Source organism: Lissotriton vulgaris, chromosome 5 (assembly GCF_964263255.1).
Source record: "Lissotriton vulgaris chromosome 5, aLisVul1.2, whole genome shotgun sequence".
NCBI classification, from domain to species: domain Eukaryota; kingdom Metazoa; phylum Chordata; class Amphibia; order Caudata; family Salamandridae; genus Lissotriton; species Lissotriton vulgaris.
Genome location: NC_141693.1, coordinates 739,496,716 through 739,509,728, shown reverse-complemented (window position 1 = coordinate 739,509,728; position 13,013 = coordinate 739,496,716). Strand labels below are relative to the sequence as shown.

At 41.6% G+C, this 13,013-nt stretch overlaps 1 protein-coding gene across 1 annotated transcript in view; it reads left to right on the top strand.

Annotated features, from left to right (window-relative positions):
* P3H1 (prolyl 3-hydroxylase 1) overlaps nucleotides 1-12,533 on the top strand; it is a 227,291-nt gene extending 214,758 nt beyond the window's left edge. The window contains exons 14-15 of the mRNA XM_086922172.1: nucleotides 7,212-7,352; nucleotides 11,246-12,533. Coding sequence (XP_086778298.1) covers nucleotides 7,212-7,352; nucleotides 11,246-11,536 — 432 coding nt within the window. The 3' untranslated portion in view covers nucleotides 11,537-12,533. The remainder of the gene's footprint in view (nucleotides 1-7,211; nucleotides 7,353-11,245) is intronic.
* The last annotated feature ends 480 nt before the right edge of the window (nucleotides 12,534-13,013 follow it).

Below are 13,013 nucleotides of genomic sequence, written 5' to 3'. Positions count from 1 at the left end.
GATGGCTCGTGGATTGCACTTTCTGGAGAAAAGAAACACATTTTGTATTTAAAAATTAAGCAGCTTTTTTCTCTTCTACTTTTCACAGACATGAGTCTAATATCCGAGGGATAAAACATTTATGTTTCCTTGTGTAGGGAAATTAGGCCCGTTAGGTTTTGCTAAAAAAATGGAGATCACTTATATTTATTGTTTTTTGACAAAACTCTTGGGCTTACAATAAAACACCTGCAGTATTCAGCCTTTGTGGTGCACCCTACCAGGATAGATGGTAAAGTATATTTTGACTTCCAGTTGGCAAAAGTACACTCTGTGAGCAGTAAAGCAGCAGGTGACGCGGTTTTGGGCAGGTTTGGATTGGTGGAGCTATGGAAATGGAGAGAAGTGCTCTATAGATCTTTACTTTCCACTACTGCTTGAAATCAGATGCTTACAACAGAGCGATATTGTTTCATCTGAGTATATTTCAGAGAAAACATCATCAAAAATTTCAGGAATTACATTACAATGGAAAAGTTAGATTATTTTCTCTATTTCACATTGTTGGGAGTATCTATATAGCACAGACCCACCCTTTCATTGAAATTGTCCCCCTCATCAAAATATGATTGAAGAATATTTCAAACTTGAACATTATTTCCATCGACCAGCAGTGTGGGTTTTCAATAATCTTCACCGTCTTCCACCCCCTTAGCACTTGTTTACTTAGTAAATATACGATTTTGTAAATCTCAAAGTTTTTTTTATTCGTTTTTTAAAATATATTTTTTAACTGAACCGTAGCCCTGAACCAATCCTGATCAATTTATGTCTTTGACTGAAGCCCACATCCTGACCACCGCCTAAAGCAAGCTTTGTGCTGAAGCCTTTTTCTTACCCAGGCCTGGCCTACTTAACATCGTCCTGACACTAATCGGTAGCATGACTTCTATTTAACCATAATCCTGACCCTACCTCATCCAAATCATGACCCTGGCTTCCCCTTAATCATGACCCTAGTTTAATGCTAATCCCGACCCTTCCGCAACCCTGATCATTACCCTAATTTAACTATATTCATGACCCTACCTTAACCCTAATCATGACCCTTCGCTAACCCTGATCATGACACTTCGCTAACCCTGATCATGACCCTTCGCTAACCCTAATCATGACCCTTCCTTAACCCTGATCATGACCCTTCCTTAACCCTGATCATGACCCTTCCTTAACCCTGATCATGACCCTTCCCTAACCCTAATCATGACCCTTCCTTAACCCTAATCATGACCCTTCCTTAACACTGATCATGACCCTTCCCTAACCCTAATCATGACCCTTCCCTAACCCTAATCATGACCCTTCCTTAACCCTAATCATGACCCTTCCTTAATCCTGATCATGACCCGTCCCTAACCCTGATCATGCCCTAACCCCTAATTTAATTATATTCCTGACCGTCCCTTAACCCGAATCATGACCCTAAAGTAACCCAAATAGTGACTCCATCTTTGACCTTTATTTAGCTCTGACTTCATTTTAGGACTTTACTCGGACTGTATTCTAACCCTCATCCTAATTCCACTGTACCACTACCCCTCTCTGTAATCTTGACCCTCATGCGTCCCATACATAATCTAATCACTGATCTGACCTTTGATTGATGCTATGGTAACCGTAACCTCGAGCCTATGAAGAACGTTGTATTCCAACTTCGGTTAAAAACACCTCTGTCATTTCGTCTTTCAATTACATATTTTGCAATGAAATGTATACTTGGAAATCGTCTTTCACCGAAGCGAAAGTATAATGAAATGGCAGAATGCCTCGGTAAAATACCAAATTGGGTACCCAGTTGTAGAGGTTAGCATATTCGTGCTATATTAGGATGATTTGTGTATGTGTAGCCCTTTGTTTGCATCCAGGCATATGTTCTACCTTCACAGTTTTTTAGAAAAAGTCTGATGCCCCAAGAAGTCTCAACTCAATTCGTAGCAAAAAAAGGAAGGCTGCCAGTGACGTAACGTAAAATGCCCCCCCCCCCCTCCCCCGCCCCGCTTCGCTTGTAGAATGTGACAAGGGGGCGCTGAGTCTCCCATATGTCAGATTTTCGTTGACCTTGGGTTGACCGGTCTCCCATATGTCAGATTTTCATTGACCTTGGGTTGACTGGGTCCCCCTTCAAGATTTAGGCCCCCTGGGCGGCCAGGGCCTGCTTTGCGTCCCTAGTTGCTGATTCCCTGACATTGCTAGCGTCAATTAGAGGCACTCCACTCAGTCTGTGAGTCGTATGTGAAAGCCTGAAACTAGTATTGCTATTCCCGCTTTACCCGCTAGATGGCGAGAGTATGCAAATCATTCACGGTTATGACCCTGCTACCGAGCACTAAAACAAATGTTAAGCAAGCACTTCAATTGAACCAATGCGAAGTCTCGAACATACATGTTTTTAAACCAACACTTGAAGTACAGTTACATGCTTTAGCCCCTATTATTTCTGACCAACACTTATATTTTACACTACAGATTTAGAAACACTTTTATTATTTTAACCAATGGGCCCCTTTGTGTTTGATCGGAAAAGTTGGCCGGTTTACGTCCAAAATTGAACCCTCTAACCCCCTCTCATCCCAACCCATCCCCCAAAAATGTGGTCACTTCTAAAAGGGGAGATGTGGCGTAAGGACCACCGTTCAAGATTTTAGAATTGGGGGAGCCGGATTCTAGTCCTGTCTTCGGCTGAACAACCTGTGTGTGATTCAAAGCAAATCCTGTAATTTCCCTGTGCTTACAAAATAGGTAGGGCAATCTGGTGCTCCAAAAGCGCTCTAATGTTCTTGGGCCAAATTCTCGCATTATAAAAAGGCAATAAATTAGTAAAACACAAAACAATCTGCGAGGATAATCGATATGTGGTGGTAAGAGGATAGGAGGGGGTGTTTTAATTTCTGGTGTCTGCTCTATAATTACGGTATTTTTGTTTTCACTCCTTGAATTCAATCTGTATTCATTCCGGATACCATTTATTTACTAAAGCCATAATGGTCTCGAAATATTACTTGGAGATTTTAAATGTAACTCCATTCTTTTCGGTCATTGGTAGTCTCAAATTGAAGTAAATATTTACATTCCTTTTATATGCATATTAAAATCTAAAATACTTTTTCTGAGTCCTCTACCCCTTTAAAACTTGAACGTTAAGTAAGGTTCTAAGCTTTATTTTTTTGATTTATTATTTAGGGTCAAATTGTGAAAGGAATGTCCCCACTAAGGAACATTTCATTATTGTCGGACGGGGCGGGCGGGGGGGGGGGGGGGAGGGGTAGGGGGGGGCTGCAGTTAGACAGGTGGTTTAATGTTGTGAATGTGTTCTTTATGTACTCTAATTTTTGTAGCCCCTCCCCATCAAAAACATCCAGCAGCTCGGGCCTGACTTGATCCACTCTTTGGTTGACCCCCTCCTTGCGTTTTCACTTTATTCCCCCGCTCACCTCTCCCCAACTCCTCTGGCTTGCCAACGGTGGGACGCCCTCCATCTTGCTGTAGCCTGGACGCAGATCTTGCTACCGCTTCCTCCTGACTTTGAGCCCAGTACAATACAACACATCAGCATTTGTAAAGCGTAGCAGCTACCTCCAACAGAGGTGTCCTGGCGCTAGCGTGATCCTGCAACAAAAGATACTGGGTCTTCAAAACTGAAAAAGTTCAATGGTCCCGGCTAAAGAGCCATGTTTTTAGGGCTTTCCTGAACTCCCCTTCATCCGGTATCTGCCAAAGTCTTACCGGAAGTGAGTTCCATAGCCTGGTTGCTCTAAAGCCCTTCCTCCAATGCGAGCCTTTACGAATTGGGGAACACACAGCAGATTCTGTGTTTCAAGTTTAGTTTATTTGATTCAGTTCTCTTGCGAGAACAACACATTTTTGCAATAAAATTACAATTTTGGTTTTAAAATTCTCTATCTAATACAGTTTTAAAGATGATTTTAAAAAGTTATACACTTTGATAAACACAAATTCATTGGGTGGAGCGTTGCAAAGGGTAATCAAATTCTGAACAGAATTTATATTACATTTGATTTTGATCGGTGTTCTGTATCTGTTCCTGGGAGCAACAATAGACGGATTTCGACAGGCAAAGAGAACATGTTCCAGATCTTGCACCCCACCTTTACATAAGTCACAGAGTTTAGACCCTCCTCCTTTTGGCAACCATTTAATTGTGTATGATTTCAGGGGTAGTATCCCAAGTCGTAGTAGAGTAATACTTCGCCTGACTCCATGATTTAAATGAAAAAAAATATTGTTGCGTTTTTTTGAGAGCGATTGTATCCACGTACTTACTGTTTGTACGTTGAGCAATATTGCTTGTCGAGGGTCATGCTTAACCGGGGGGGGTAAGATGCTTCAGGCATAGTTTCAGTTGGGCTGGTGACCAAGATTTTAGCATATCCAAAGTCACAGGTGATAATTTGAAAGCTCTACATAAGTTTTTAAAAAACACATACTTCGGAGAATCTGGGTCAAGTGTTTCAGTTTTTAACAGAGCTCGTAAAGTTCCTTGAACAGCATGGACCAGGTTATATGCCCATCTAATTATATTCGTGATCCCTCTGGAAAAAGAGCTGACTAATGATAGTTCGAGCCGGAGAACTTGAACCGGCACAGCTTGCGGCATCCTGGTTAGTTTCCTCAGAATTTTCCCTTCTTTGATATCAATTTGTTTCCATTCTTTGATTGGAATATGTTCTATTGCATATGATAGAACGGCTGGAATTTTAGAGCTATAGACCTGTAACAGAGAAGATAAGTGTCTTTGACCGGTGGAGGTATATAATCTTTGGAGGGCTCCTAGGTGGACGTCAGCTTTTCAACCCATTTTTTGCAAGTGAGGCAGGTTGTGCAGGGACTGGATGAAGATTCTCCCAAGATATATATATTCTTTTACGATTTCCAATGGTTTTCCCCCTAGTGTCCAGTTATATTTGACATGATTCTTATTTCCTGTGAATGGTACTATTTTTGTTTTGGTGACATTTGGGATTAAATAATTTTCTCCAGTATATTTAGTAAGTGCCGACAATGTGAATTAGAACGTAACAACTGCCTTTGCTGATAAGGGCGGATACGTTTTTTGATGTGATTGGTACCGCTCCCATTCTGGGCCTTGAAAGCAATTTCCAAGGCCTTGAATTCTATACACTGTGCAACTGGCAACCAATGGAGCTGTTTGACTTGTGGAGAAATGTGTTGTCTGAAAGGCACTCTTTTAATCTGTCACAGTGCTGCGTTTTGCACCATCTGCAGACTTTTTATCAGATATGCTGGAAGACCAAGGAACAGGCTGTTGGCATAGTCAAACCTTGAAGACTGCGGCAGAAGAAAGAGAAATTTCCTCAATCCCTTCAGAATTCTAAAGCAAGTGGATGTAATGGAAGGTATTTGGGAATCAAATGTCATCCCTGCGTCCTATTTTACACCCAGGTTTTTTTTACCGTAGAGGACGGACAGAGTGGAGAACCCATTTCCTACGGACACCACAGACCTGATGTCAGGGGGGAATTCTTACCAAAGAACAGCACCTCGGTTTTCTCTGTGTTTAATTTTAGTTTGTTGTTATTCATCCACCTAGAGACCTCACACAGGCAGCCTCTGAACCTCTCAAAGGTGTTTGCCGACAGGTCCTTAAAGGAGAACACCAGCTGTGTGTCATCTGCATAGGAGACTGTTTTAATTCCCCATTTAGAAATGAGCACTCACAAAGGGGCTAGGTAGATATTAAAAAGTAGCAGACTCAGCCCTGAGCCCTGCGGCACCCCACACCAGAGGGGCTTGGCTTCTGATTTGTGGGGGTGAAATATCACTCTTTGTATGCGGTCGCTAAGATAGGACTTGATCCAAGCTAGTGCCTCGCAGGTGAGAAACTTTACATTCTCTGGGCCTTCTTGTTAAAGTGCCTTCGATACATATCCCTCTCTTTGCCTTTGGTAGGAAGGCCAGCAGCGGGGTCTGTTTGCTCCACAGATGGGTCCATCTGTGAGTTGTAACTCAGAGTGACTGGGTTGCCTATAGCACTCAGTTGACTCTACCAGCCCTAGGTCTTCTGGCTACTCAGGACGTCTCACCTGACCATTGCAGCGAAAGGCTAAAGCAACAGAGGGTGAGTTACTGTTATCGTGAGGTGTGGCCATGTGGTGGCCGAGAGCCAGGGCCAATGACCCTCCCACTGCCCACCCAACAACCGTTGGTAATATTAGAATTGCTCTCACGTGAATCCTGCTGTTCACCTCTCTCCAAAAACACCCCTCTTGCTATGCCTTCTTCCTCTTTCACTGTCCATAGATCCGTCACTCTGCCAGGTATCCCTGTGCACCAGTGTGCCACTCTGCATCCGGGGACCACCATATACTGCCTCAGACCATGGCACAGTGCTTGTACCTTTGTGCCCTGGTCTGCTATTAACTCATCCATAGATGCCTAAAAACCTGTTTATTTTTACACAATGTTGTTTGAATTTTAGCAGAAATGAGTCCTGGTGGGCTGTAGCTGCATTTTTTAGTCTTTTAAGACTATGGATGCATAAAGGGGCTTTTGGTCAGCGGACTTAATCCAGCACTCTTTGCATTTTGTTTCCGTCCACCACAGCGTACTGCACTGGGCAATGAATGTATCAACCAATTTTACCCAATTAGCTCCCTTCACTACGAGTGACTACAAAAGCTTGAGCACTTTTTTCCCAGCTTCGTAAAAATAGTTCCATTTTCTTTATTGACAAACCTCTTTCAAACTGTGCTTTTTTTCAATTAATATTTTTGTGTATTTTCTTTAAAAAAAGAATGTTTATTTTTTGCCTTCACTTCAGATGTCCTGTTAGGCGTTGGTTTATTCTCCATGTTCTTTTTTTAATTTGCTCTTATGAAGTTTTTTAGGTGACATTGTAGCTGACTGCAATTTGACTGGTTGGTTTGGGGATGATTTGTCCTTGCTGCATGCTCAAAAATAATATTTAAAAAAGCAATAATAAAGCATCTACATCAATGAATGGGTTTTGAATATAAATATTTTATTGCAAGCATATGGTGGCCACACTTGGGTAGTGCTGTGTTTTCATTTTGTTTATTTTCATTATTCTTGCATAAAAAACATCTTTAAAAGATGACTGACCTATTTTTTGTACTGCATTGTTTACTGTTACTTGATGCTTCAATTCTCATGATTATTATGCTACTTTTCAGGCGCAGGTGCGACCACAGTGTGGGCGTGTGGTGGGATTCTCCTCAGGAGAAGAGAATCCTCACGGCGTTCAGGCCGTGACCAAAGGCCAGCGCTGTGCCGTCGCCTTATGGTTTACTCTTGACCCTCGACATAATGAGCGAGTAAGTATGCCGGGATTTGTACCTGAATCTCCAATTTGCAAAGCTGATGACTTAAAGCTCAAAGTCCTTCATACCATGAGCTCAAAATGGAGCTAAGGAGAGTGTTTATGGAAGTCTTCCTTCTAGTGAACCCCATCTCCAAACGCCTTTAAATCAGGACCAGACATAGTAAAAAAAAAAATTGCATGCTCTCTGGTATTTTCTCCTTCAGTTGTTATCTTTAATAGAAAATATAGTGTGTAGGGTCTAATGTACAAAATACCTTTGCGGTCCCAAACTTTACGATGTACAAATTCAAAGTGTTTGTAACTTCTAAATTGTGTTTTGGGATGTACTGACATACTTGATCAATTCGGAAAATCCCCCTGACTCTCAAACGTAGGGCTGCAACGCTTGTGAAGTAGCAGTTAGGTGGGGGTGTGAAAGAGGCCCCTGTTCTAAATGCATTCACGATGACTTGTATCAATGGTTTGTTGCTGTAGTTGCAGGAGGAAACTGTTAATCAGATACTGACACCCAAGTTGCAGTGGTATCTGATTTGTAAAGATGGTGCTCTCTGCTTTGGACAGCTACAGATTTGGGGACTTGGAGGTCTCGGGCGACAGTGGTGTTGGGGATAGGGTGACCAACTTACATGGGTGCAAATTCAGGACAGTGAGTGTAAAAATTCAGGACAAAGGGTCAAAATTCATGACAAAAATTCATGACAGGAAGTCAAAATTTAGGACAAAATGTACGTTTTACAGACACATCAGAAAAAGGCTGTGCAATAGTATATAAGTAAGTAAATAGACAACTAATAAAGTAAAAGTGAAAATAAGTTTATATTAGGTTGAGACAATTGTGCACTTCATGGTTTGTCAGTTTGCGCGCAGCTTTAAGCAAATGTGTAGGTCTTTTTGTGGTAACAAAACCGCCCCTACTTTTCCAGCTCCCAGAGAAAACGCCTGATGCCCGGTCCGGCCCGTCTGGCCTTGACACCACCCTCCAATGGTGCCCCTCATCTTCACATAGATCCTCTCTCGTGTGTATTTAATTTCTTCTATAGTGCTACTCATCCCAAGTATGTGGGGCTGAGTGTTGGAGTGTGTTACAATACACACATATTATATAGAGACAATCACTCATATAAATGGGAAAGTCAATGTATAGGAAATTTTGCTTAAGATAATGGGGCTTACAATGTGTAATCATACTTCATCCATCATTCAATCTTTCTCCATTCATTAAGTCCTTCAATCTGTGTGCCCATCCATGTCCATATTCATCCATTTACAAACCTATCCATCACGTATCCTTCCATCCATCATTTCACTCATCCATCCCTCAATCCACCCTTTTACTCATCCATCATCCATTGACCCTTTCACCCTATCCATCCGTACACTCATCCAGCCACTCTTCCAACCATCTATCCATTCACTCATCCATCCAGCCATTTACCTATCCAGCCACCCTTTTACTTACTCATTCATCCATCCAGTCACTCATCCTTCCACCCATTCAGCCATTCATTTACCCATTCCCTTTCTCTTTCAATTACCCTTTCACTTAGCCATTCATCCTTCCATCCGCCCACCCATCTACTCATCCACTCATGAATCCATACATTGAACCTATCATTCATCCATCCTTTCACTCATCCATTCACCCTTTCACTCCTTCACTCATCTATCCATCCTTTTGTCCATCTACCCGCCCTTTCACTGACTCATCCAGCCTTACATCCACCCTTTCACTCATCCGTCCATCCAATCACCCTTTCACTTATCAATTAATCAATCCCCCTTTCATTTATCAATTCATCAATCCATCCATCATTTCACTTATCCATCCACCCATTCACTCGCCTGTCATTCACCTTTTCACTCATCCATCCATCCATCATTTCACTCATCTATCCAGCCATCCAGCCATCCCTTCACTTATTTACTAACTCACCTTTTCACATTAATTATGAGACCCATCAAGAAACTCCACCATCGCTGTAGTTCCTAAAGCAAGGGGTGTGGTGCGGCAGGGTTCACTATGCCCCTGCAGATAGGCAATCTGAAAAAGTGGAAGGCATGAGTCATGCATGATGCACAGTGCCTGGACATGGGGCGACTGTGACATGGTGTTGTTTCCAGAGCTTTAAATGGGATGTAAAAACTTCTCTCCAAAAGAGTGTTTAATGTAATAAAATGCGTGGCTTAAAACACATAAGCTAAAAATCTGTGCTTAAAATAATGTGCTCCAGACTGGTATTTTTGTTGGCTTCTGTCATTGCATCCAGATACAGCCATGGCCCGTGGAGGGAGTTCCGGTGGGGCAGAAAGGTAGACGGGAGAAGAGCAGGGTGGGGGGTGCTAAAAACCGGAATATGGATAATTGGAGGTAAGTAAACAATTTAATTAATAAAACGAATTTCGTAGCGTGCATTCGTTTAATTTATTAAATCGTTTACTTGCCTCCAATTATCCATATTCCTGTTTTTAGCACCACCCCACCCTGCCCCTCAATCCGCCCGCCCCCGCCCCGCCTTCCTGCCCCACCGTAACTCCCTCCACGGGCCGCAGCTGTCCAGATATATAATACAACAATCGTTACACTTAGAACAAGTAACATTATACCTACAACAAGCCTGAACTATTGGCTTTGTCAATGGTTGTTAGTTGCATAAAATATCAGCAACCATGGCTGCTATACCATAACTATAATCCTTTCCTTTGAACTTCTTTTACCGCCTTCCTTTGGTTAACTGAATTCTCACCTAGTAGCAGCATGGACGTTTTTGCACTTCCAGGTGACAGAATGCCCTGCCCTGGACTGAGGCTGGAGGAGGCCAGCACATGCTGTGCCAGCCCAGACTGACCCATTGTCATTCTGTGTGTGGCAATCATCAGTCCCACACAGAATGACAATGGACAGGGTGGGGCTGCTCTTGTGCTCAGAGGAGTGCGAGGCGGCCCAATCAGTGAGCTCAGGCCTTTTGCAGGGGAGGAGCTCTGCTCTCTGCAATGCCTTAAATTATAGACAAAAGGCATCCGTAAATAGGATCCTCACGGACAACGGACGTGAGGTCCAATTTACGGACTGGCCATGAAATTTACGGACGGTTGGTAACCCTAGTTGGGGACCACTTCTTGCCTCGCCCACACCACTATGTCTTACTAAACAGAAAACTTTTCTATAAACAGCACCTATCTCTTTAATGGCAATGGGCTCCATAAAAAAAAGTTTCCATTTGAGAATGCAAATGCAGGATAGGAGGTCTGCTGTTCCTTACAGGCCACCCTCCTTGAATTTGCAGCCAAATGCAATAGGGTGCAAATTGTGGCCAGCCTAATTAATATTCATTAGGCAGTCAGTTCTGCGACCCTATGGGAATAAACAGTTTGCAATGTGGCCATTTTGTTATTACGTTGCTTTGCAAACTGCATCCCTGTTTGCAAACAAGTGAGTGAGCAATTTAGACATCTTGGTTAGAAACTAGAATTAGTACACCGATCACACAGATGGTTAAATCAAACTTTTAAAAATGTGGCTTCCATTTGGCCCTGGTATTGGTAGCTGTGCAGTTACATGCAGTTATTGTTGAAATGTGTGTTTTACTTTGTGCTGCTTATTGGTGCAGCTACATGGTATTTATTCAGACCTTATATGTGTGGTATTAAATAAATGAAAATATTTAGTTTGTTCTATGACAATTGATTTATCTTGTATTTTAGCCAAAAAGTAAAGCATGGATTCAAAAAAATCATTCTCTTTTTTGAGAAAAGGAGATAGAACAGTTATCATCGAGTCTGCCAGAATGTTGAAGGGCTACATACAATGCAAGACTATCATTTATATTTCTTCTGTACCTTTTCATTGTAATTTCCCATAATATGTATTTTTTTATTTTATTTCAGGAACGAGTACAGGCAGATGACCTGATAAAAATGTTGTTCAACACAGAGGAAATCGATTTATCACAGGGAGCTCCAACCACTGCAGAAGTAACGGCCAATCAAGAGAGTGAGAAAAAAGAGCAGCCTGTGGAAACCCAGGACACAGAAGCAAAGGCAGCTCTGGCTGGCCAATCCGAAGGAATGGCTGACTCAACTACCTTAGACATTTCAGACGCAGCATCCGAAAGTGTGCTGCAAGAACCTACCATCCCAGGTGTTTCAGTGGGTTTATCTGACAAAAGCGAATTATAACATTTCTTCGAACACTGCAGGTCTAAAATCGGAAATGGATTTCTTGTGTTAAATGGGAAAGTAAGGAGCGGACAGTTTCATAAAAGTTACATGTTTTTTAAATACAGAGGACGCGGTTGACATCCATTGAAGAACCAAACTGTTTACAAACGTTGCAAGGAGTGCAGGCTACAAAGAAGCAACTTGAAAATGAATACTGTGTGAAAGAAGGCACAATATCCTTTGCGTTGAGCCAGGCATTCCACGGAACACAGAAAAAGTATGCAATTTTTGATTTGGTGAAGGAGCAGATTTGTGTGCAGATATTGTTCATGGAATCCCTTCTAAAAAGGGTTTCAGCTGATTGTGAATTGTACTCACCAACATTTAAATTCACAAAGATTTCTGTGGCATCTCAAGCAATAATGCATGCATTGGAGGGCAAAACTCCTCCCTGGATGCCAACTTTATGCAGCAAGCCATCGCTAACAAGTCCGTACACTCCAGGTCAGGGTTGCATCTCATCAATGTTAGATCATTGGGACTCAGTTCCTCTCACAACGTCCGTCCTTGAACAATCTTCAGTGGATGTTTTGTGCCTACCAAGCCTTCAAAAGTATTCAAATAGGAAGACATTTTAGATGAGTTCCAGACTTCAAAGATCTATATGATTTTTTTCTTAAAAGGTTGGTTGCTTGTGTCCATCAGGAACTTTAGTAAGTCCACTATTTATTATCATGATTTGGGATGTGAAAAGAAATATGACAAATTCAATATACGGCCTCTGGATGAAACAACTTGTTGAGCTTCATATTAATTGTAATTTGCTTTCCTTATGTGCTGGAGAGACTCTAGTAGAGTATGGCTTGGATTTTAGCCATCCCTACGTGGCTGGGAAGGTATAACATAAGAGACACCTTTAGGTTTCCTGCAGCATTAACTTTTCCACACCTACTTTTCCGTTATTTAAGTGCCTTACATATTAAAACTTTAAATAAAGAAATCTTTTCTACTTTTTTATTTTTATTTACTGGGAGCTTTTTGTGTATGCCATTTGAACGTAGAGATATTTTTTGAGCATAGGCGTGACAACAGTCTATAATGGACGGTTAATAGAGAATGTTTATGTTGTTGATTTTATATCGCTGTCTGGTTATTATGTTTTGAAAAGTAGATTTGCATGGCATAGTCTCCTTGTTCTGGATAAGATATCACTATTACAAAAATCAACGGATTTGAAAGCGGCGTACAAACATCTGGTATATGTATGTCAGTGTACATTAAGGCACTAAACTTTATTTTTTTTTTAAACAAACTTTATTGAGTACCAGAAAGTGATGACAATGCGTCCTATCAAGTACTTTATGGTATTTTCATTTTTGTTTTTCAATCGTATACAGGTATCAGCTTTGTACAGACTAGAAATCGGGTTGCATATGTCAATGAATCATAATACAGTCAGTACGGGTATGAGACAATTAGTGTGTGCATATAAGAT